The 23,826-nt window shown below is 37.1% G+C and overlaps 1 protein-coding gene across 7 annotated transcripts in view; it reads right to left on the bottom strand.

The window, feature by feature from the left end:
* Positions 1-20,377, bottom strand: part of GRID2IP (Grid2 interacting protein) — a 115,356-nt gene extending 94,979 nt beyond the window's left edge. For 3 of the 7 annotated variants that reach the window (XM_051967186.1, XM_051967195.1, XM_051967212.1), the window contains exon 1: positions 1,700-1,915. In XM_051967186.1, the coding sequence (XP_051823146.1) occupies positions 1,700-1,734 (35 nt within the window). In that variant the 5' untranslated portion in view covers positions 1,735-1,915. Of the gene's footprint in view, positions 1-1,699; positions 1,917-19,811 lie in introns of those variants that run through there. The other 4 variants (XM_051967220.1, XM_051967234.1, XM_051967226.1 and 1 more) reach the window with 3 other exon arrangements.
* Between the last annotated feature and the right edge of the window lie 3,449 nt (positions 20,378-23,826).

Genomic DNA, 23,826 nt, shown 5'->3' with positions numbered 1-23,826 from the left:
CTTTCTTTTTTCTTTCCTTCTTTCTTTCTTCCCTTCCTTCCTTCTCTCCTTTTCTTCTTCTCTCTCTCTCTCTCTCTCTCTCTCTCTCTCTCTCTCTCTCTCTCTCTCTCTCTCTCTCTCTCCTCTCTCTCTCTCTCTCTCCCCTCTCCCTTCCCTCCTTCTTTTCTCCAAGTCTTCTTGCTTAAAATAAATAATATGGAAGTGTTTTATATGATTGCACAAGTGTTACCTATATCAGATTGCTTACCATCTTAAGGAGGAGGACAGAAAGGGAGAGAAGAATAAAATTTGAAACTCAAAATTTTAAAAAAGTGCTAAGAATTGTTTTGCATGATTAGGAGAAATAAAACATTATTTAAAAAAATAATTGGGAAATGTTTGACAAAAGAAATGAAAATACAATACAGCATAAAAAGAAATCCCATGCTAGAGTTTCCAGAGATGCACCAACTCCCCCTTAGTAGCATTCCTATCCCCACCCCCTCCACCTAAATCAAGTCAGTATCCATTACTCTGAACTAATGGAACTTTCCAAGAGTACCATTCCATGAAGAAAGTCTCCATGTTCAATGTAATATCTTCACATTATATGCAAATTCTCCTTCTTCACAGGTTCTAGCTGTCCTGCTTTGGGAACCAAATTTCTTTCACTTAGCCACTGTAAGAAAGGCCCCAACTTTTGAAATGCACAACCTGCCCCTGCCCCAACAAATCCATAAGCTTCCTGAAAGGGGAAGAAGAGGCAATGAGAGTAATTTTCAGATTTCTGACCCATATGTCATCTTTAGAATCAGACAGTGTCTATGAACATAGGGAAAGGGCAAAATAGTCAATCCCCCATTGTCCTTCTTCCAAATAATTACAAAATTACAGTAGAGTCAACTTGTCTGACCATATAGAAATCTTTTCTTCAACATGCCTGATAAGCTATTATCAGAGCCATAAATTGCCATAATTGTAACCTGCAGCAAATTTAGATTGGGTGAAAGACAAGAAACGGGAGGAGATGGTGATACAGAGAACAGTCTCACCACTTAACACTATGGGAGGTGGAAGTGGAGGAAGCCAGCCACAAGAGAAGCATTATGGTGGTAGTTCCCTAGATGCAGCTGTCACATACCTTACTGTAAGACAATAGACACAGAAGACAGGAAGCACACCCTCATGTCAGCACAATGAGGCAAATTCTCATTCTAGGACATTTTAATTCTGGTGGTCATCCAACCTCAGTTTTCTGTCAACTTTCAAAGACAATACGCCTTCTTGTGGAAGAAGGAATCATTCAGACTCTTCCCTTCTCCTTCCTGCCCCCTCAACAACTTCCCAAACATTGGGGTATTCCCAACCTTAGGCTAAGCCTGACACACATTGAATTAAGAAAAAGCATCCAGGACAGTAGCCACATTCAGGTTTCTGCATCTCCATATGACAAGGCTTCAAATCCAGTTTGGGTCCCTACCTTGGAGCTGGAAGAAGGCTTCCAACATTTTCCATGGAAAATACAGAATGTGTTTGACCAACATCTAAACTAAAAGCACCGGGTAAGTCTCACAGAGTGTTTCAGGGGACAAGGAAGAAGCCCTCCCATTCAGGGGTCAACCCTTTCCAGAGAGGCTGGCCATCGGCATGATCCCTCAGGAGAAAACACCAAAGTTATCAGCAAGATGACGCAGGGGTAAGATTGATGGAGTATGCATACCGAAAATGTCTCGAGAAACTCTGGTCCTTTCCCATCTGGAGCTTCAGAGCAGAGAAGAGAAGGAGAATAAGGAGAAAAGTGCAGAGCAGCTGCTTCAGGTTCTCTGCAGATGATGTGTCAACAAGGCAGAGAACTCGTGCTCCCCAAGCCCTTGGACAAGGTCAGATCCAAAGCCACCACATTGGCCCGGGAAGCTGCTGGATGTCACCAGGAGTTCTTTTCTGATGCTTGGGGCTCCCTCGCCTCGGTTTACTCTATCTTGAGCATCCCCAATCTTCTGACCCTCCTGACACAGTAGCTTCTTCTCTCTCAATGCCTCAGAACCCCACTCTCCCACCTGACCTGCTGGGAATTGCCTGGCTCCCTCCAATGCTACAATCCAAGCTCCTGGCACCTTTCCACTGAAGCTCTGTCTTTGGAAGTATTTACTATAAGAGAAGGAGGGCAATACTCTCCCTCCCCTCCTTTCCCCTCCCCTTTCCTCCCAGAGCTCTCCACAAGATAGCTGAGAGTGCTAATTAGTTGACTTTTAAAGCATTCCCCTTCAAATTACATCCACTAGAAGTCTCAATCTCAGACAATATCCACTCCCACTTCCCTGCCCCCTCCAGGGCTTCGGGAGAGGCCCCTTTCAGGCTTTCCTAAAGACCACAATAACCAGATCTATCACTTTCCCCTGTGGAACTGGAATCCCTCCCCCATATTGCCAAAAGCCTGGGGAAGCTGTGACTGGCCAGATGAAAAACAACTCTGTAGTGGATGGCTTATTCTTCTCCCTCCCGCTCCCTCTCCAGAACAAGACAAAAAATGATAATAAGAACTCACGATGATAGAGTTTTCTTCGAGTTAGCTAGGTGGTTCAGGGGATAGAGTGCTGTGCCTAGAGTCAGAAAGATCTGAATTCAAATCTAACTAATTTGAATCTAATTTAAATTTAATAGTCACTAACTGGGGAACCAAAGGCAAGTTACTTCTGTCTCAGTTTCTTCAACAATAAGGATAGTAACAGAATCTAACGCATAAAATTGAGATCACCATGGCAAAGTGCTTAAAAGAACCAGGCACTTGGGGCAGCTAGGTGGTGCAATAGATTGAGCACCAGCCCTGAAGTCAGGAGGACCTGAGTTCAAATCTAGTCTCAGACACTTAACACTTCCTAGCTGTGTGACCCTGGGCAAGTCACTTAACCCCAATTGCATGTGTGTGTGTGTGTGTGTGTGTGTGTGTGTGTGTGTGAGAGAGAGAGAGAAAGAGAGAGAGAGAGAGAGAGAGAACAAATTGTTCAAGATCTCAGCCTCAGTTTCCTCATCTGTTAAACAATAACAAAGATAGTCACCTTTCTCCCCTTCCTGTTCTCTTACTCTCCCTTCCTATACCAACAGGATGGCAGAATCTTATGAACAGGATGGCAGCAACAGGAAAATCTAAAATCTTCTTTCCATGAGCCCCTGGCTTACCTAGTGGAGGTAAGAGAAGATAATAAAAAAGTCTTTCAGAGGTTTCTCCCAAACTGTAATTCTGAGGTTCATGAAAAGCTACTCATGGTATCTTGGGGGATAATACTTATTATAATTCATAACAGAAAAATACCTGGCGTCTCAGGCCTAATCAGGTAACAACCTGTTCAAAGGCTTTTTCTGGATTCCAATTGTCTTCAGATATCTTAGCCTGGCATTAAAGGAGGGATTGAGGAGAGTAGGTTTTTCCAAAGCAAGTCTTCTGGGAGAAAATGATTGGGGAGTAAAGAGCAGAGGGGATATTAGGGCAGAAAAGGAAATTTCTTTTCTCTTTCCTTCATTCCTAAATTTTGTTGATTCCTACTTCAAAACAAACAAAAAAAGTCAGACTAAAATCTGAAGCTCATCTTTTCGATTCAGTCAGCCATTGCCACTTAGCTATTCTCCAGCCAATGTGCTAAGGGCCATTACACCAATTTGAGCCTCCTCTTTTACCTCACCATAGATAATTTTAACAACCTCTCAAAAGGCCTTCCTTCTCTAGCCCACCCTGCACAAAACCTCCTGATTTATTCTTTTAAACAAATGAATCCCTGAGGAAGAAGTCCCTTTATACAAAGTAAACTGGGTCATTTTGTTTTGTTTTGTTTTTAAAGAAAGACTTCATAAATCATATGAAACAGAACAGACCTGGCAACCACAAAGCAAAAATGTCCCAGTGGCCTTCTTCTTGGGAGAGAATGTTGCACAGAAGAGGCAAAGTATTCAGGTTCAAATTCCAGTAATGATATTTAATATGTAACTTATATAATGCCATTTCAAAGCCCTGGAAACTCATCTGAAAAATGAGGGGGTCAGACTAGACAGCCTCTGAAATCCCAAATTTCTAAATCTAGCTTGCTATTTATTGTTCCAGGTGAAGGGTAAGCAAAAGTCTCTGGGTCAGGGCTTCTTAAACTTTTGCCATTTGCAATCCCTGGGTATATTGGTATATAAAATAGGTATATATAATATACATATAATATATATGATAAATCATAATTTTGCAACCCCCACATTTGAGTATGTGACCTCATATTGGGCTGCAACCCACAGTTTAAGAGGCTTTGCTCTATCAGGGGTCCTCAAACTATGGCCCACAGGCCAGATGCAGCAGCTGAGGATGTTTATCCCCCTAACTCAAGGCTATGAAGTTTCTTTATTTATATTTATTTATATATTATATTATATTTATTTATATTTATCTATAGTCCGGCCCTCCAACAGTCTGAGGGACAGTGAACTGGCCCCCTATTTAAAAAGTTTGAGGACCTCTGCGTGATCATACCACAGAACAACCAGGTGAAGAAATTAGGTAGATTTACCCTATAGAAGAGAAGATTTAGGAAGGCTATAAAGACTGTCTTCAAATATTTGAACGGTGGTTATAAGCAAGTGAAATTAGATTTACTGGTCCCAAATGTTAGAACAAAGAACAAATGGATGGAATTTGCAGGCAGCAGATTTTAACTCAATGTAAGAAGAATCTAATAATATGGAAACTGCAATCTCCCTGTTCCCAAAATATCCAAGCAGAAATTATAGAAGAGATCCCTATAGAAGATGAAGGTTGGACTAGATAACTTCTATGGTAATTTCCAATTCAAGTTCTGTGAAAGTTCAAACTTTATTAACAATCCCCCCCACACACACACACCTTTTTTTCAGCTGTTTTCAGTTGTGTCCAACTTCTCATGATTCATTTGGGGTTTTCTTGGCAAAGATATTGAAATAGTTTGCCATTTCCTTTTTCAGCTCATTTTAGGGTTAAGTGACTTGCTCAGGATCATACAGCTAATAAGTATCTGAGGTCAGATTTGAACTCCGGAAGATGAGCCCCTCTGACTCTAGGCCCAGCACTCTATCCACTGAATCACCTAGCCTTAATCCCTAACCTTCTCTGTAATTTCCCTTATTACTCCTAGTACTTCCTTCTATAGCCATGCAAAATAAGTGTAAAATCCCTTTTCCACATGACAATTCTTCAAATATCTGAAGACAGCAACAATATTTAAATTTTCTTTTTTAAATGTCCAATTCTTTCAACTAGATTTTTAGGAAGAGGTGAGAATTCCATTCTCTTTCAATACCCTCCTCTACTGAACATACTCTAGCTTATCAATGTCCTTTCAAAAATATGGCACCCAGCTCTAGGCACAATGTCTTCAGTATATCAATCTAAGGATTCCTCTGTGATCCCACTTTCTAATCACAGCAATAGATGGTCATAATGATGACCCTAAGTCTCAAGAAAAAAATTGATAACCACCCTTTAGGGTCAGAGCAAAACACAATGAAACTATAAGTTCCCTGTCTGGAAATTATTTTTCTACCAATATAGTCTAAAATTGTGTTGAATTCTATAGTTTCCACATAAAACTAAGCTCAGTCTTTTTTTTTTTAGTTTGTTTGATTGATTTGCTAACTGGCCATGGTATTCCTGTCATCCAACTGTCTAGTTGATTTATTTAATCCAAGGGCAGAACTTTATATTTATCACTATAAGACTATTAGTGGTTAGTAAAACCTACATATGAGAGAAATACTTCCCAATTGTATGACTTTAGGCAAATCATTTAACCTCTAACTCAGTTTCTTTACCTGTAAAAAAGATGATAATATCTACCATCAAGGTTTATTGTGTGGATAAAATGAAATAATATTTATAAAATACTTTGTAAATCTTAAGAAATCATATAAATGCCTGGCTATCATTATTATTTAATCTTAATCTTTCTGGTTGTCCCTCCCAAACACATGTTATCTGCCAATCTGACAAAGAATGCCTTTTGGGACCAGATCCAAATGATTTATGAAATCTTTAGCAGTACCAGATCAAGGTCACAGCCTGTTAGAGGCCTTTCTGAAATCAACATTAACTCATTCAGCAATATACTGTGGTGCAGGTGTTCACCTGATTTTGAATCCAAGTCTTTTAGTTAACACATTATTTTTTTAAAAGTTGTTTATTAAAAAAGCAAAGAGATAATTTGTTCAATGTCTTGATGAAATTTAGGTGTATTTTGTAAAGATCCCTTCATTTATCAGACTAGTAATCTTGTTTCAAAAATAAATGAGGATATTTTAGTTTGATTTGTTTTCAACTAAATCATGCTCTGTCAGGGATCACAGAATCACAGACCTACAGCTGTGATTCTATGAGAGGAAGAGAGAGAAATTCTAGAGAGAAAAGGGACCTCAGAGGCCTTCATTCTTTTAAAGATAAGAAACTGATACCAAAAAAAGATAAATGCTTTGATCATGATTACACAAATAATAACTATCAGATCCAGGAATTTATTCTGACATTTTTTCCACTCTAACATTTTTCTTTTTAAATGACCATAAACCAGTGGTTCTCAAAATATGGTCTAGAGAATCCTGGGGATCTCTGAAATCCTTTTAGAGGGTCTACAAATTCAAAAATAGTTTTTATTTCCAATATGGTAAATGTCTATAAATATAATCCAGATAAACAAAAACACTTTGGAGATATCCTCAATGATTTTTAATAGGATAAAGATACTGAAAACAAAAGTTTGAGAACCACTGCCATAAACCATTGCTTTGATAATCCATTCTAGAATTTTGCCAGGAATCAATGTCTATTAATTCCAGTCTATAGTCTGATGAATCTACCTTCTTGCCCTTTTCAGAAAGAAGGATGGCATTTGCTTTTCTGCATTACTGTGACATTTTTCTCATTCTTACTATTCTTCAAAGATTACTGACAATGGTTATTATGGGCCAGAATTTGAAACAAGGTGCTAAGTCACTGGAATTGATAGAAACAATGCTTATGTACTTGGTTCACACCTTTGGAGTTGACACCTTTAGGAGAGTTCACATATCGGTTCACACATTAGAGTTCACACCTTTAAGAGAGCATATGAGGAGAAGCCCACTAAAGGACAAGCACTAGAGACTCTGGGAGATTCACAAGTCAGGATTCAGTCCAGGAGATTCACAAGTCAGAAGCACACAATCCCACTCTCGGAAGAGGAGTCAAGATTCATTCCATTCTTCCACCTTTGTGCTGGCTGGAGGCTTTGGATTTTGAGGGAGCTGGAGGCTGAAGCTGGAAGAGACAAAGGACTAGCGGCAAGAGCTCTCAGAACCAAGGAGAGAGATAGTCTTCTAAGAAAGCTAACTGGGCTATTTTGAAGGAAACAATAAAGGATCTGGACTTTAACAACTGGCTGCAATTTGAGGTGATTATTACTCTGAGCTGAAATGAAGGCTGCTCCCAGAAGCCCCCCAAGAAACCTGCTCACAGAGAAAAGGATTATATTTTAGAGAAGAGAATATTACAAATGGTAATCAAGGCCACAAATTATTTTAATATACTGGAATGTAATTCTCCCAAAGCCCTATATACATATTACTTATGACTGCCTCTTTAAATAACATTTTAAAAATTTAAGCATTTTGGATGGAACTCAACATAAAATAAGATGTATTATATACATCCTGAAGCACTCTTCAGGTTATCAATTTTTTTTTTCTTGAGACTTAGGATCATCATTATGAACATCTGCTGCTGTGATTAGAAAGTGAGATCACAAAAGATTCTTTAGGTTAATGTACTGAGTTTTTTTTTCACTCTAGGCTGAATGATTAAAAACTTTTATAGTTGTTTTTTGTTAGAATAGATAGGAAAATTGAATGGAGAAGGAAATTGCTTAAATGATCTTTTAAAGCAAGACTTCTTAAACTTTTTCCACTTGTGATGCCTTTTTCCCTGAGAAATTTTTACATGACTCTAGATATAGTTAAAACAGATATACAAATCAAACCTTTACTGATAATAAATCATAATTTTGTGGCCCCTAGATTCAGTTATAAGACCCTTATGGTCACAAACCACAGTTTAAGAAACTGGGCTTAAAAGATCCCTTCAACTCTAATCCTTGGGTTTTGTCTTTCTTTGGCAAGAAACACCTGATACTAGATGTTCTCAAAGAGATTGGTTGACTGGTAAGCCTTTCTTAATGTATTTAGAACTGGGATAAAGCTAGACATTATGGTCTTAAGTGTTGTTCCTATTGAATTTCATTTATCCATAAAATGATTTTGTCATATAAACCTTTGTACTGCTGATTCTGAATTGTGTCTAGGAAGTATTCTCATGGAACTAGCTCATAGTATTTTCCCCTCATCCCTCAAACACAATTTCCTGAAAGAGCAAGAGCTGAAGTGCACTAAACTGAGGAGCTGTGATAGGGTAAGGTTATCATGAGCTAGAATAAGAAGCACCCACAATGGCTCAGAGATCCTGTATGGCTGGAAGACGCTTGAGTTGCCAAGGTAACCATAGAAGGAGGAGGCACGAGTTCTTATAGGAATAGTGAAAGCATGTAGTTAACAGTTTTCAGCCAGAAAGAGGAGTCCATAACAAGGGCAGTATGAATCTCTACCAAAAGATGAGGAATGGACTCCATAAAAGAACTTATCCCTCTGTTCCACTTCCATTCCCTTCTAATGATGGGAAAAGGGAAATGGATAGAATTCCCCTTATCCTACTTTGTCAGCCTAAGAAAGAGGCAGAGAAGTAGATGGGGCTATATGGATAGAAGATTACCTTTCACAATCTCCCACAACATATTAAATATGAGACATTCTAGAGCAGTGGTTCTCACAGTATGGTCTAGAGAATCCTGGGGATCTCTGAAATCCTTTTAGAGGGTCTACAAATTAAAAATAGTTTTTACTTCTAATATGGTAAATGTCTATAAATATAATCCAGGTAAACAAAAATGCTTTAGAGATATCCTCAATACTTTTTAATAGGAAAAGATACTGAAAACAAAAGTTTGAGAACCACTCTAGAGAGACCCTCCCTTGCTCCCAATCTCTTGGTTCAGCTTACAGAAAAAAGTTGAATTTACTCTTTTGAAAGTTATCTTCACAAACACAAAATGAAAAATGAGAGCTGTGGAGATACCTGTCTTGTCTACTAACCCCAAATTCTCAGCACCCCAACTCAAAGTATCCAAAACAGAACTTTTTATCTTTCCAAGACCCTACCTTATTTCACACTTCCCTGTTTCTGTCAAGATTCACCATCAAACTTTCCAGTTAGCTTGTTAAAGCCTCAGAACAAATCATACTCAACTTTTTACTTTCCTTCTTTCTCCATATCTAATCAGTCACAATTCCATCTCCATAATTCTACTTCTCCTGTATCTATTCATATGGGTACCACACAAGTTCAGATCATCATTACCTCTCACCAGGATTATTTCAATAGTCTAAGAAGTGGTCTCTATACTGTATGTTTCTCCCCTCTTTAATCTATTTTCCACTACCAGGGTATTTTTCCTAAAGCACAGTTATTGCCTTATTCAGTAAATTCTAGTAGTTCCCTATTCTTGTTGTTGTTGCTTGTGAGGCAATTGGGGTTAAGTGACTTTCCTAGGGGAAAATGACTTTCACCCAGCTAGTAAGTGTTAATTGTTTGAAGTCATATTTGAATTCAGGTTCTTCTGACTTCAGGACTGATGCTCTGTCTACTGCACTATCTAATTGCCCCCCTATTCTCTATAGTATTTAATTTTCAATAATCTGATCAGCGCCATGCTCAAATGTTTCAAGGATCTTGCCAAACTAGACAAGTTGCCATTGTAGTGAGAATAGTAAAGTATTGGATGTCTACGTGGGAAATTGTTCTTTTTTAAAAACAAGATAGAAACATTGTCAAGAATAACTCACATAAAATATGTCATTTTTTCAAGACAATTTCAGCATGATTACAATTCAGCCTAGCTTTAAATACATCAACATTTCTCCTCAACAGAACTAAGTATGGCTTCCAAATAAAAGAGGCAGACAAACCAAAACATCTTCTTGATAACATAATATATATATGAATCCTGCTAAAACATATAGCTCCACCCAAAAACACATTAACTAGTTCCTTTCTCTCAATGAATCTTTCTCCAATGATATAAAAAATCATTTAGACTCAGTGAATATAAAATATTTAATATATGCTTAGAGAAGAGAGAGACTCAAAAGTATTAATATACCTCTCAAAATATTCTTTGGAACCCAACAAATAATTATAATAGAACAATAATATTATGACAAACTAACTATTGCTCATAATCAACCAAACATAACACTGACCTATGAGAATAAGGCCTTCCTTTAGGAAGATCATTTTGATAGATAAACAGATGATCTGAAGTAAGGAGAAATTTGAAGCAGAAAGACCAATCAGAAGGCTACTGAAACAATCCAAGAAGGATAAAAGCCTGCATCAGGGTGAAGGCTGTATGAATAAAGGAGACATGTATTGCTCGGCAATCCTACTTTTACTGACCTCTTAGTTCATTCTTACAGGAAATATTCCAAATCTTTGCATTTTAAAGTTCCCAATTACAACCTTAAATTATTGAAGAGATATTCATTGTTCACAGTTAGAAACATTACCATTTAACAAAAATTATAATACTAGCCAAGCTAATTTATAGATTTTTGTGCTATATAAATCAAACTACTAAAAGATTGTATCTTAAGTTGAGGTTCTTAACTTTGTTTCTTGGACATTTTTTGGCAGTCTAATGAAACCTATAAATCCCTTCTCAGAATAATGTTTTCAAATAATTGTAGGAAATGCTAAATTTCAGTCAGAGGTTCAGTCAGTGCAAATTGAGATGAAATTTTTTTCTCATCCTCTTCTTTGAGATACACAAAATAATAACGAAATTTATTTGGATACACAAAAGATCTAAATATAATGAAAAAAATAAAAATGAAAGGCCCTAAGGAGTACTAGATCTCAGTATGTATTATAAGGCAGTAGTCAGATATATGGTACTATTTTTTAAAAGAAGATCAAAGAACCAACTTTACAAGGATGACCTAAAACCAGAGGAACTTAGTAGCCCAAGGTTTAATAAACACAAGAACATAAACTACTGGGGAAATCTCTTCCTATTTGCTAAGAACTAGAAAAAAATGAAAAGCGAGTTGATAGAAATTAGGTTTAGATTTTCATCTTACACTGTATAACATAATAAGCTCAAAATATAAACTTTTTAATTTAGACCATGAAAGTAATATAATAGTGCAAGAATATCTGTGGCAACCCTCTTTGTAGTGGCCAGAAACTGGAAACTGAGTGGATGCCCATCAATTGGAGAATGGTTGAATAAATTGTGGTATATGAATATTATGGAATATTATTGTTCGGTAAGAAATGACCAACAGGATGATTTCAGAAAGGCCTGGAGAGACTTACATGAACTAATGCTGAGTGAAATGAGCAGGACCAGGAGATCATTATATACTTCAACAACAATACTATATGATGATCAATTCTGATGGACCTGGCCATCTTCAGCAATGAGATGAACCAAATCAGTTCCAAGGAGCAGTAATGAATGGAACCAGCTACACCCAGGGAAAGAAATATGGGAGATGAATAAGAAACATTACATAGAATTCCCAATCCCTCTATTTTTGTCTGCCTGCATTTTTTATTTCCTTCACAGGCTAATTGTATACTATTTCAGAGTCTAATTCTTTTTGTACAGCAAAATAATTGTTTGGACATGTATAATTATTTTATATCTTATTTATACTTGACCATATTTAATATGTATTGGTCAACCTGCTATCTAGGGGAGGGAGTGGGAGAAAGGAGGGGAAAAATTGGAACAAAAAGTTTGGCAATTGTCAATGCTGTAAAATTACCCATGCATCTAATTTGTAAATAAAAAGTTATTTAAAAAAAAAGAAAGTAATATAATAAGAAAAATTAAGGAAAACAGGTACACTTTAGATTTGTGGATAGAGAAGAATTCTTAACCATAAAAGAGAAATAGTTGAGATAAATGATAAATTAAGACAATTATGATTACATAAAATGAAAAAATTTGCACAGACAAAATCAATGTCATTAGAAAGAAAAGAAAAATTGGGAGAGAACTCTGCACTAAATATCTGATAATAATCTGATCTCTAAGAAATATACAGAATTAATACATAAATATATGAGACCAATAGTCTTTTCTCTGTGAGATAAGTGGTCAAAGGGAAATGAATAGTTTCAGATAAAGCTATGTAAATTATCAATAGTTTTATAAAATGATCAAATCACTATTAAGAGAAATATAAGTTAAATCAACTTTGACTTTTCATGTCATATCCATCAAATTGGCAAAGATCACAAAAGATAAAAATAGTTTATGTTAAAAGGATTTGGGGAAGACAGCAATACTATGATAATAGTAATAGAGGTGTGAATTGGTTTAAACATTCTGAAAAATAATTTGGAATTATGCAAGAAAAGTCACAGAATTGTTTATATGTTTTTTATCAATGATCTCACAATTGGGCATATTTTGCCAAAAGGGGAAAAAAAACAAACAGTAAAAACATTCTGTTTATACCAAAGTATTTTTAGCAGTATGTTTTATAAGAGAAAAAAAGAAAACAGAACATCCATCAATTGGAAAATAACTGAATAAACAGTAGTATATAAAAATAATTGAATATAATTATTAGACTGTATGAAATTGTGACTGAGGAATTCAGAGAAATATGAGTAGACTTGTAAGAACTGATTCATAGGAGGAGAAAAAACAAAACCAGGAGAATAATGTAATCAAAAACTATAACAATATAAAAAGAAAACAATAAAGTATGTGCTGACAAATGCTGCACAAAAATTATTGGCAAGTATGAATAATGAAGTTGGAAGCAATAAACAAGGAACAATGGTATACCTTTTTCACTTAAACCCTTTTGCTTTCTTCCTTACTTCACTGATTACCTATCACATAGTTTTTATGGAAACCCCAAAATAAATTTTGAAGATACAGGCTCAAAATCAAGGTTTTAGTAGCAATTTTAACTTTTTTCCTAACTTTATCAGGTTATTATTTGGGAATAGTAACCTTGAGTAGGCACCAAGAGAAAAAAGCTTAAAAAAGATATATTATGCCTGGGATATTTTTCTGGCTTTTGTTGATTGTCTGGTTGGGTATAGTGGCTTATAATCCTTGACTTTATAAAAATTAGAACTTTCTGTCAAGAGGAACTTTCCAACTACTGCACTTCTAGTAAATGAAATAGAGAACTGAAGTAGGCCCTGTGATCCTGAAGAGCCTTAGAAATTGAAGTCAAAATGGATGGAATCAGGGGAGAGCTTAGTGATCATGAAGCCAGTAGAAAAACCCAATGGAGAACAGAAATGAAATGTATCACAAAACAACATGATGGTATCTTAAGATAACATGGACAGCTCTACAAAGCCAAAAGTGTGAATTGCCCTGACCATATTTCCACATATGTACCTTCCAAGGATTCCTGCCATGTCTCCATTCATGTTCCCTTTGTTGTTGTTCAGTCAACTCTTCCTGATTCTATTTGGGGTTTTCTTGGAAAAGATACTGCAGTGGTTTGCCATTTCCTTCTCCAGTTCATTTTACAGATGAGAAACTGAGGCAAACAGGGTTAAATGACTTGCTCAGGGTCACACAGCTAGTAAGTGTCTGAAGCTAGATTTGAACTCAGGAGAATGATTCCAAGTCCAATGCTCTATAAACTATAATGGAACTTCTTAAACTTATTTCCACTTGCAAACTCTTTTCACCCAAGAAATTGTTATATGATCCTAGATATACAGATATATAAAATAGGCAAATAAATCAAACATTTACTGATAATAAATCATAATTCTATGATGTCTACATTCAGTTAAGGAATTCTGGGAACACCACCACTTAGCTGTCTCAGCAGGAATTTAATCAATGCTTATTGACTTACTGATCTAGTTCAGAAGATCTTTATTATACACCATCTTTGTAAACAAGTGCCAAAGAGAGATGCAAAGTGCAAAGGAGGAAATCACTTTTAGTGTGAGCCTAGTACAATTGAACTGGACATTTTTCCTGGAATCTGTGAATTTGTGTATTAAATAACTATTTCAATACAAGTGATTTCCTTTGTAATCCTCTTTATCAGAGGAAGCATGATAGAACAGAATATAGAGTACTAGACTTGGAGTCAAGAATATCCAAGTTCAAATTTGACCTCAGATACTGCTTAACTCTGGTACTCTTGGGAAATCGGCCATTTCTGCCTCAGTTTCCTTATCTGTAAAATAATTATAATGATAATACCTCCTCCCCCACCAGGGTTGTTGTGAGACTCAAATAAGATACTTGTAAAGCATCTAAGTACTACTCTAAGTAACTCAGTACATAAGAATGTTGGGCCTGGATTCAGGAAAATCTGAGTTCAAATGTGAACTGGGGGAATCTAGGCAAATTACTTAGCCTCTGTCTGCCTCAATTTCCTCATCAGTAAAATGGGGATAATGATAGTACCTGCATCCCAGGGCTGTCATGAGGATCAACTAAGATAATGGTAAAGTTTTTTAAATGATCTTCTTACTTGTTTTTTGTGTCCTAAGGTATTTAAGATAGTTGAAGATTGTTAAATTTACAACTCTCTCTGTCTCTCTCTCTGTCTCTCTGTGTCTGTCTCTGTTTCTCTCTCTGTCTCTGTGTATATATATATATATATATATATATATATATATATACACATATATATTTATAAACATATATGAAGAAGATGCTGATGATACACAAAACACAAAGAGAATGGTTCTGAGCAGTCATTTTACCTTAGTGTTGTCCTCATCTGTAAAATCAGAGATCTTTAAAATTGCTTCCAATCCTAGATCTATGATCCTAGGAATGGAACAGTACTGAATCCTATCAAACGGCTTTGTTAGACTTCAGAATGGCAACAGGATGGAAAGTCAAAAAAAGGATTTCAACTTCTACTACCCATGTGGCTTTGGGGAGATCACTTAACTTTTCTGAGCCTCGCTTTTCCTTCTCCATAAAATGGGAATAGTCATACTTACAGAAGTATGGGCTATATATGCAGACTTGTGCAAGAGAAAGCAAGCATAGAAACATGGACTACCATTATCATCCTAATTAGTTTTTTCCCATTAATGAACATACTTTCCTCTTGTGAAGCAGAATATCAACAAAGTCTAAGAAATTAAAATGATTTTTCATTATTAACATTAATTGTCCCTGTGGGAACTGAAGTTCTTGGTGAAGCCATAATTTTTCTTTCCCATAGCACAAAGGAAAGGCTCTTTGATGAAGGGGAAGATAATTCCTTCCTCCCCAAGAAACAAATAGGGAAGGTGAAATTACACTGTAGCCAGTACTTCTCTGTTTCAGTCTTTTTCACTGGGACATTCTCCCTTTCCCCAGAGGATACAGCAACTGAACAGATGGGCAGGAATGGGGGAGGCAGGAATTATAATGGATTAGGTACCATCAATTCCATTGCTACATTGAGTCACTCACATGAAACTCTTATCAATGTTTACTAAACTGAGGATCAACCATCCAGGTTGTCTGGTGGGACTAAAATTACAGAATATAAGAGAACTCAAAGGGAATTTAGAAACTAGCAAGTCCAAACCATTCACATTTTATAAATATGCAAACTGAAGGCCAGCAAAGGGAAAATGTTTTGCCCAAGGTCCACCAGTGAGCCAGTGGCAAAATGGGAACTAGAACTGGGTCTCCTGATTACTAGTCCAAGGTTCTTTCCACTAAGATTAGGCAGTAACATACTATATCCCTTTGTAACAACAGCAAAAAAAACCAATGTCAATTGTAATTAGAGCTCAGGGTGCACTGCACTCCTACTTTTGGCTCAGAAATTAGCAGATTCTGTTCCCCAGGACTGCTTAGAGAGCAAAAATACCTGATAACATTTGGTGTGAAAATTCTTCTCAGAAATAACTAGTGTCAAAGACAACTGGGACTTTGGTGTTAATTATAAAGTGAAATACATTAGTATTTTTCCAAATGATGACACAAATGATATCACAGCTGATATCTTGTATGATGCTTTGTAATTTGTAAAGCATATTCCATATTTCATCTAAACTTTGTAACAACCTTGTGAGATAGGGTCTATGGATCTTTCTGTCCATTATACAGATGAAGAAACTGAGCTCCAAAAAGTCTAAATGACCTTCCCATAATTACACAACTAGTTGAGTACCAGAAGAAGGATTTGGGCATTTTTTGTGGGGTAGAGGGGGGTAGACATAGGTAAAGAGGGGGTAAGGGAGGAGAGGATTGGAGGCCATTGGGATTAAGAGAGCTGTCTAGGGTCACACAGCTAAAGTGTCTGACTTTAGCGCCAATGCTTTATCTGCTGCACCATTTAGCTGCCCTCAGAGGCAATATTTGAAACCCAAGTTTTCCTAGATTCCAACTATGGCACTCCAGCTTCTCTTATGTCTCACTCTGACATTTGTATATATACTCACACCATATAAATGATATGTTATGTATGTAATCTCTTCTCAACATCCTGAGCACTGTATTTATACCTTTTTTGTTCAAGTGCTTACCATATTCTGTTTTGTGCTACAGTTAATCTGCCTATATATCTCATCTCCTCTGTTAACTTGAAAGCAGGAGCTCTCTCATTTGACTTTATATTCTCCATAATCCCAAACCCAGTGTGTGTACAAAGTGAGCACATAATGATGAAGGGAAGAAGGAAAAGAGGAGGGAAGAAGGGAAAGAGGTCTATAGGATTAAGAGGAACAAAAATAAATGTAAAGTCTAGTCTTATTTCCTCATTTTATCGATAAAGAATCTCAGGTTAAGTGACATGGCTAAAGTTATATAACTAGCAAATACAGCTGAGATTTGAACCTAGGTCTCCTGTCTTTAGAGCCCGCGGCCCCCTCCCCCTTTTTTTATTTTGAACATTTAAAAAAGAAAGAAAGAAGTCTTGCCTGATGGAAAACATTATTGGCTTTGTTTTACTTTCAAAAAGCTAAAACAATTAAAACCATAATCTCCAAACAAAGCCCTCAGGTAGAATGCTGGTTTCTAATTTCTAACTTGATTATTCACAATTACTCTTTCAGAGACCACCAAAAGATTATCCTAGGCTTTAAAGCCTTCAGGAAGATTAGAGATCAAGGATTCCAATGCCTCTTTTTACAGATAAGGAAACTGAAGCCCAAGGCGACAAGTGATTTACTCAAGAATATACAGGTTGTATCAGAGCTGGCATTCAAACTTGATCTTCTGCTTCCAAAGCCAATGCTTTTTCTCTCAAGAGGTCATTTTTCTCCCTTTCTTGACCAAAAAAAGAAAAAAAAATGGGGGGCTATCCTGTCCATCAGTTCCAACTCAGAATAAAGGACAAAAAATACTGGTGGGTTTAGAGTTAGTTAGAACCTCTCTAAAGGAAACACCACACTAAAAAAGCTTACTTTTTTTGAAGGTTGGGCTTGCAAATAAATCGAATGTATTATTTGGAAACATCCTAGTTATGTATATAAGATGTTATAAATCTTTTTTTAATAGACTTTAGCAGCTTGACAAGACTGTCTAATGAGGTGGGAAGGAGTCGTGATATCATCTGTCAAGAGAGTGATCACAGTGCCATGGAAGGTCACTGAATTTAGAAAAAAATGTCAGTTTGAATCGCATCTCTAAAACTACCTAGAAGTCAAGTCATTTACTCTATATAGGCCTCTGTTAACTTAAATGTCAGATTAAAGGACTAGACTGAGCTAGTCTACACAGCTAGTAAGTATCTGAGGTCAGATTTGAACCTGAGAAGATGAATCTTCCCTCCTCCAGGTCTGGTATCCCATCCACTATGCCATCCAGCTGTCTCCATCTCAGGCTTGAAAAATGGTTCAAGGGAAGTCACAAAGAGATTTCTGCTAGCTATGTGACAATGGGGAAGCCCCTTCTCTAAATAGTTGAGCAATCCTAAGTAATTCACTGACTTCTCAGAACCTCAGGATACTTGTCCTGTTTATTTTACTTCCTGGCTTACTGTAAAGAAGAGTGCTTCACAAACCTTAAAGCACTGCATGAAGGAGTTATTTGTGTTTGCCCAAGCTATTTCTATCACCTGCAATTTCCTCGTCTCACCTATTTAAATCTTACCTATTCTTAGTGGTTTAACTTTACTGCCACCACCGACATTAAACCTTCTGAGGGCCACTGTAAGCCACAACCATCTCTCTCTTTGAATGTTCACTTAATGTCTGTACCATTACCTGGAGGCATCTCTTGTATTGTTGATGTGTAGTCAATATTTTTTGGGGGGAAGGATCTTACCTCCTCAGGTAGTCCATAAGTGCAGTAAGACTGTTTGGTAGGCAGAAAGAAGGCTGAAGACCTAGATTCAAATCCTGCCTCTAATATTTAATAGCTTGGTAACTGAGAATAAGTCACTCTTAGGCTCCAGGTCCTCCTCTCACAGAATTATCATTCTGAATTTGTGTAACCCTTAAATCAGTATGAACATGTGGTTTATTAATATTCTTATTGTTAGAGTGCAAAAACTGTTTTATTCATCGTTATATTCCCTTAGTACTCTGTGTAAAGTAAGTACTTAATAAACATTTCTTAAGTGAATGAACGAACTAATGAAGGAATGAATATGAGAAACAATTGCAATTGTGTGACTACTGATTTAGCCTAGTAAATGCATGTGTAGGCATTTGAATGAGTCAATTCTTCCAGATGGGGTTCTAAATTTCTAGTACATCAGATTTTTCCAGTGAATTTTCCCACCAGTTTTGTAGGAAACAGAAATTAAATGTTACATGTAGAAGGGAGTTTCATTATACCCCACCCCCACACAACACATAATCCCACCTCACTGACACCCTACTTGCTTAAGTAAAAATTTCCATCTGGCAGCACAGATGGTTTCTAAGTCTCTCCTACTATAACATCTCAAGCAATTTTCCTGTCATGCTCAACAAGCTAGGGGGATGGGAAGGGACTGATTGTTTTTAAACTATCATTAAAAGGTTGACTTCAAGGATAAGAATATCCCTAAAGAATCCCAAATTTTTCTTGGGGAAGGAGAGACTCCTAAGTGACCAAACTCCAAAACTAGCCTTCACTCCACTTTCCAACAAGTTTATTGATGAAGTGGAATCCACTAAGGACTTCAAAATCATAGAAAGCTAGTACTAAAAGGTCCCAAGCACCTAGAATAGTAAGAACTGGAAGGAACCTTTAAAAGAGACCAGAGAATGTTAGAGCTGAAAGAAAATGGAGAACATAGGACACAGAATGGTAGAACTGCAAGGGGATTTAGAACAAAGAACATAGATCAGAACAGCTGCAAGGCAATTTGGAACAAAGAACACAACGTTGCTGCAAAGGGATTTGGAACACAGAATGAGAGAGACTCAGGAGAATCTGGTTACATAGAACATAGAATATTAGAGATGAAAAGAACTGTAGAACTCTCCTCACTTCAAATTCATTCCACACAAATCTTTCCTATTTCAATAAGAAGGACTGCATTTTTAGTACTTAAAAAAAGGACTATTCCAGAATAAGACATTACACTTAGGTTTGGAAACAGGTTGCAATTTACCAGTTCTCTGTCCAGCCCTCTCTCCAAGCATTGGCCAGGATAGGGTTACGCATTAATTACCTTTCACTGAGCAAGCTTTACAATGCAGAGTACATAATTACCTCCCCCCAAATTAAATTGTAAAAATAACTTCATTTTTTTTTTACTCTAAATTTTCCCAGAAAAGGACTTGGAGCACTACTCACCCAAGACAGCTCATCTTTACTTGCTGCTTGTGCCAGATATCTCCATTCTGGTACAAAACTACCACTGGGCACTGTGGCTACCCTCTTGGAGTCTACAGGGCAGCAGAAGGCTAAACCCCATCCATGCAGGATACCTGGTGCCAGGAAAGCCAATAGATTGGGAAATGCTAGCAAATCATTATCTGTTAGGAGCTGATGACTGCATGAATGGGTAGAAATCCACATGTGGAGGATAAGGGGGAGAAAAAAGGGAGAAGCCCCAGTGGCTATGGAAGCAAAAGACACATCAAGCAGAGAGCTCAGGGTCTGCGCTGAGTCCAGGAGATGTGTTGCAAACAAATATCTTGCAATGAATGTTAAATCATGAGGAGAATTTCGAGGTGGGGGAGGTAAAAAGAGACCATCAAAGGAAAAAAGTCAAGCTGTGGCAACAGCAGGATCCTAATAAATAGAGCTAGGGCAGTAGAAAGATCCAATCAGGCAGCTGTTCCTGGTAGCAGCTAAAGTGAGCATTTATCTGCTGCATTGCTCTGCAAACAACAAATGCCCATACAGAAAGCTCGGGCAGGGTGCCTGACAGCATCATTTCAGGAGGGGTGCAGCATTAACAGAACAGAGATGGGGCAGAGGAAATAAAGGAATTCTAGGGGAACAAATGAAGGATGATGGATAATAATAGCTACTCAAAGAGTTTATGATTGCAGACATTTATTCTACCTTGTGAGGTAGGTGATGCAAATTTATTTTAGTTGGAGAAACTGAGGTATAGAAACATTAAGTGACTTGCCCATAGATAGTAACATGGCTACAAAGTGGGGGAGATTTGGAAGCTGATCTGATAACTCTTTGAATTACAAAGAAGGCTGAGTGATGACCTGCCAGTGGCTAATGAGGACACTAGCTTTTTCCCCACTCTGAGGCTGCCTATATAAGTAGGCAGTAAAAGCAGGGACTGCCAGAATTTCTGGAAGGTATTTGTTATAAATTAGCCTGTTATAAGAAAAAGAATGCAAGCAAGAGATTTCTTTGTATACAAAAAGCTCAGCTCTAGGTCTCTAGTGTCCTTGGCTGTATTTCCCTAGGTGTATGTGCTTCCCAAGTAGTGTGTGTTTCACTGGAGAAGCCTTATATGTCTGACTGGTAACGGTAATGAAGTCCAAAGTAAATTTCAGCTGCATTCTAACTGCTCCTTCCCTCTACTTTGGGCTATAACTGGGTCAGAAACTGCTTTAGAAGTTGTAAAGATTATAGAACTCTGACACATGCTGAAATAATCATCACAAATAAAAATATGTCATGTTTGGATAATTCTTTATGATTTGCTAAGGACTTTCTTTCACAAGGTATCCATGGCCTGTGTGAACTGAGTAGGGACAGAGATAGAAAGGATGTGGAAAGGAAACTGCCTCAAAATGATTCTTTGAGGATTTTGGTGGTGTGAGACAAGTAGTTTATTCTGTGTATGGAGTTCCTGGTGAAGAAACTTATTGTCAATCGAGAGGGTGGCTGTTCTGCTACTTAGTCTGAGAAACCCCAAATTCCTATGCAAAAGCAGAGGGCTGGAGGAGAGGAGGTGTTTGTGGATGTGGAAACTGTGGATTATCAGACCTTTTATTTTTAATTTCTGGGATTTTTTTTTTTAATCCTGACCATCTGTCAGGCACTCTTTCTTTTTTTATGAATTTATTTAGCGTTTTATTTTCCCCTCAGTTATATGTAAAAGCAAAATTTAACATTTGTTTTTAAAACTTTGAGTTCCCAATTTTCTCCCTTCCTCCTTCCTCACCTTCCCACCATTGAAAAAGCAAGTGATCTGATTTAGGTTATACATATGTAGTCAAACAAAACATTTCCATATTAATCATGTTGTAAAAGTAAACAAAGACCAAAAACAAAAAACAAAACAAAACCTTTCAAACCCTCAAAAGCATTTTTCATCATAGGTCCTTTAGAGTTGTTTTGATCATTGTATTACTGAAAATGTTAATCGGGTCCTCTTGATTATAAGGATGTCTGAGTAATAACCTAAAAGCAGCAGATGTTGTAAGTAGATCTAATAAGGGCACCAGCCTTTCCCCCATTCAGATACTGTCTTCAGACAGACAAGAAGAACAGGAAGGATCAGTTTTGATCAGTTTTCTTGGTTTTTGGTTTGGGATGAATCTCTGAGAGAGTAGGGAAATGAAAAATTTAGGTAATATAAAAACAAAACACATCAATAAATTACCAAAGATAAGGCTTAGAATTTCAGAGCAATCTAGGTTGGGTTTTTTTCCCTCCTGAATTAATTCCCTTTCAGGAAAGTGACTTTGCCTTTGCAAGAAACTTGACCCACTGAAAATTAGAAAATAATATGGAAAAAAAACAGTCAATGACCAATATCTAACACCCTATACCACGAAATAGTAGAAATGGGTTCATGATTTACATATAAAGGGTGATACTATAAGCAAATTAGGAGAGCAAAGGCTAGTCTACCTGTTGGATCTGTGGAAAAGGAGGGAAATTATAGCTAAGAACTAGAGAATATTGTGAAATGCAAAATGGATAATTTTGATTACATAAATTAAAACAATTCTCTACAGACAAAACCAATGCAGCCAAAATTAGAAGGGTAGCAGAAAGGGTTATAAAAATTTTTACAACCAGTGTTTCTGATAAGGGTTTCATTTCTAAACTATGTTTTGGGGGAGGGAGGGAGAAAAAGAGGGAGGGAGAAAAGTTTGAACACCAAGCCTCACAAAAATGAATGTTGAAAACTATCTTTACATGTATTTGGGAAAAAAATAAGAAACTCACCCCACCCTTTTGTGGGGGATGGCTTTTGGTTTTCAAATCCTTGCAGACCAAACCATAGCTGCCAAGGAAGTGGAAAAATAAAAGTGCCTGCTCTTTGCTCCCTTCACAACCTAGGGTTCCTACCAGTTCATCTAGTTTATTTCTAGAGATACCTGGTTTCTGGATTTTTTTGGTCAGGCTTGGAACCCTGCTGTGGTATAATACTTGCCCTTCCCTAAACTCAGCCAACCATGTCCTAATTTAAAATAGAATTTCTGAGCCCCCAGCCTAACTCAGGCAAGATGTCTCCGGAAAGGAGCACTCTTTGCCTCTTTCTTACTCTATATGTAAACATTAACTAAGTTATGCTACAAAATACAGCTTTGAATTTCTGATGATCAACAATTTTATCACATTTACTAGCCTAAGAAACAAATATCTAGAATGCAAATTGATGTTTAGCAAGCACAGCAGTAAAATAGGGAAGTCTTAAATGAATATATAAGCTATAACAGTCCAATCTCCCTAGAAAAGTGGAAAGGTGTAACACTGGTTTCTCTCCCCGTCCCAAGCTGGAACTTCAACACAAGTTTCATAGAAGATATGCCTGAATCATCCTCATGGCTCTCTGCTCAGGAATGGAACCCTCTTGTCTATTCTCCATGGTTCCAAAGTGGTATGTCTCTCACTCTTTCTTCCTCCATACAGGGAGAATGAAATGTTCCCTCAGGTCAAGTCCAAAATTCTTTCAGAGTTTAGGGATTAAGGAATGGTCCTGTGGTCCAGGAAACTCTACTAAGGTAACTCTACGCTTTCTCTGCAATTTATAATTTTAAAGAGTTGCCTAGAGTCCTGAGAGATGATGACTTGGACAAAGTCACATGTTTTATTAGAGACAGAATTTGAACTCAGTTCTTCCTGGCTTTGAGATCAGCTCTCCATCCACCACATGGTAGGATGCCTCACTGATGCTCACAGCATTCCCAGATTTAATGTAATTGGGAAATATCTAATAGAATGTAGATAAATGTTAATGTGTGGTTTTCTGAATCAATAGGCAGCTTGCCAGGACTTAAGAAAGGTTTGTGGTCCCTGTTTTGGCTTGGGTTTGACAGCACTGCTCTTCATTATGTTGTCTCTTATAAAGCTTAGGAAACAGTGAGAAAAGATTGTCAATCAACAGCTACACCCTCCTTTCTGCCTTCCTGGGTGCCAGTTATACAGTTATATGGTTTGT

The sequence above is a fragment of the Antechinus flavipes genome, chromosome 1 (genome assembly GCF_016432865.1).
Source record: "Antechinus flavipes isolate AdamAnt ecotype Samford, QLD, Australia chromosome 1, AdamAnt_v2, whole genome shotgun sequence".
In the NCBI taxonomy this organism is placed as follows: Eukaryota; Metazoa; Chordata; class Mammalia; order Dasyuromorphia; family Dasyuridae; genus Antechinus; species Antechinus flavipes.
Note: the sequence above shows the minus strand (reverse complement) of the source record. Positions and strands in the feature narration are given on the sequence as shown.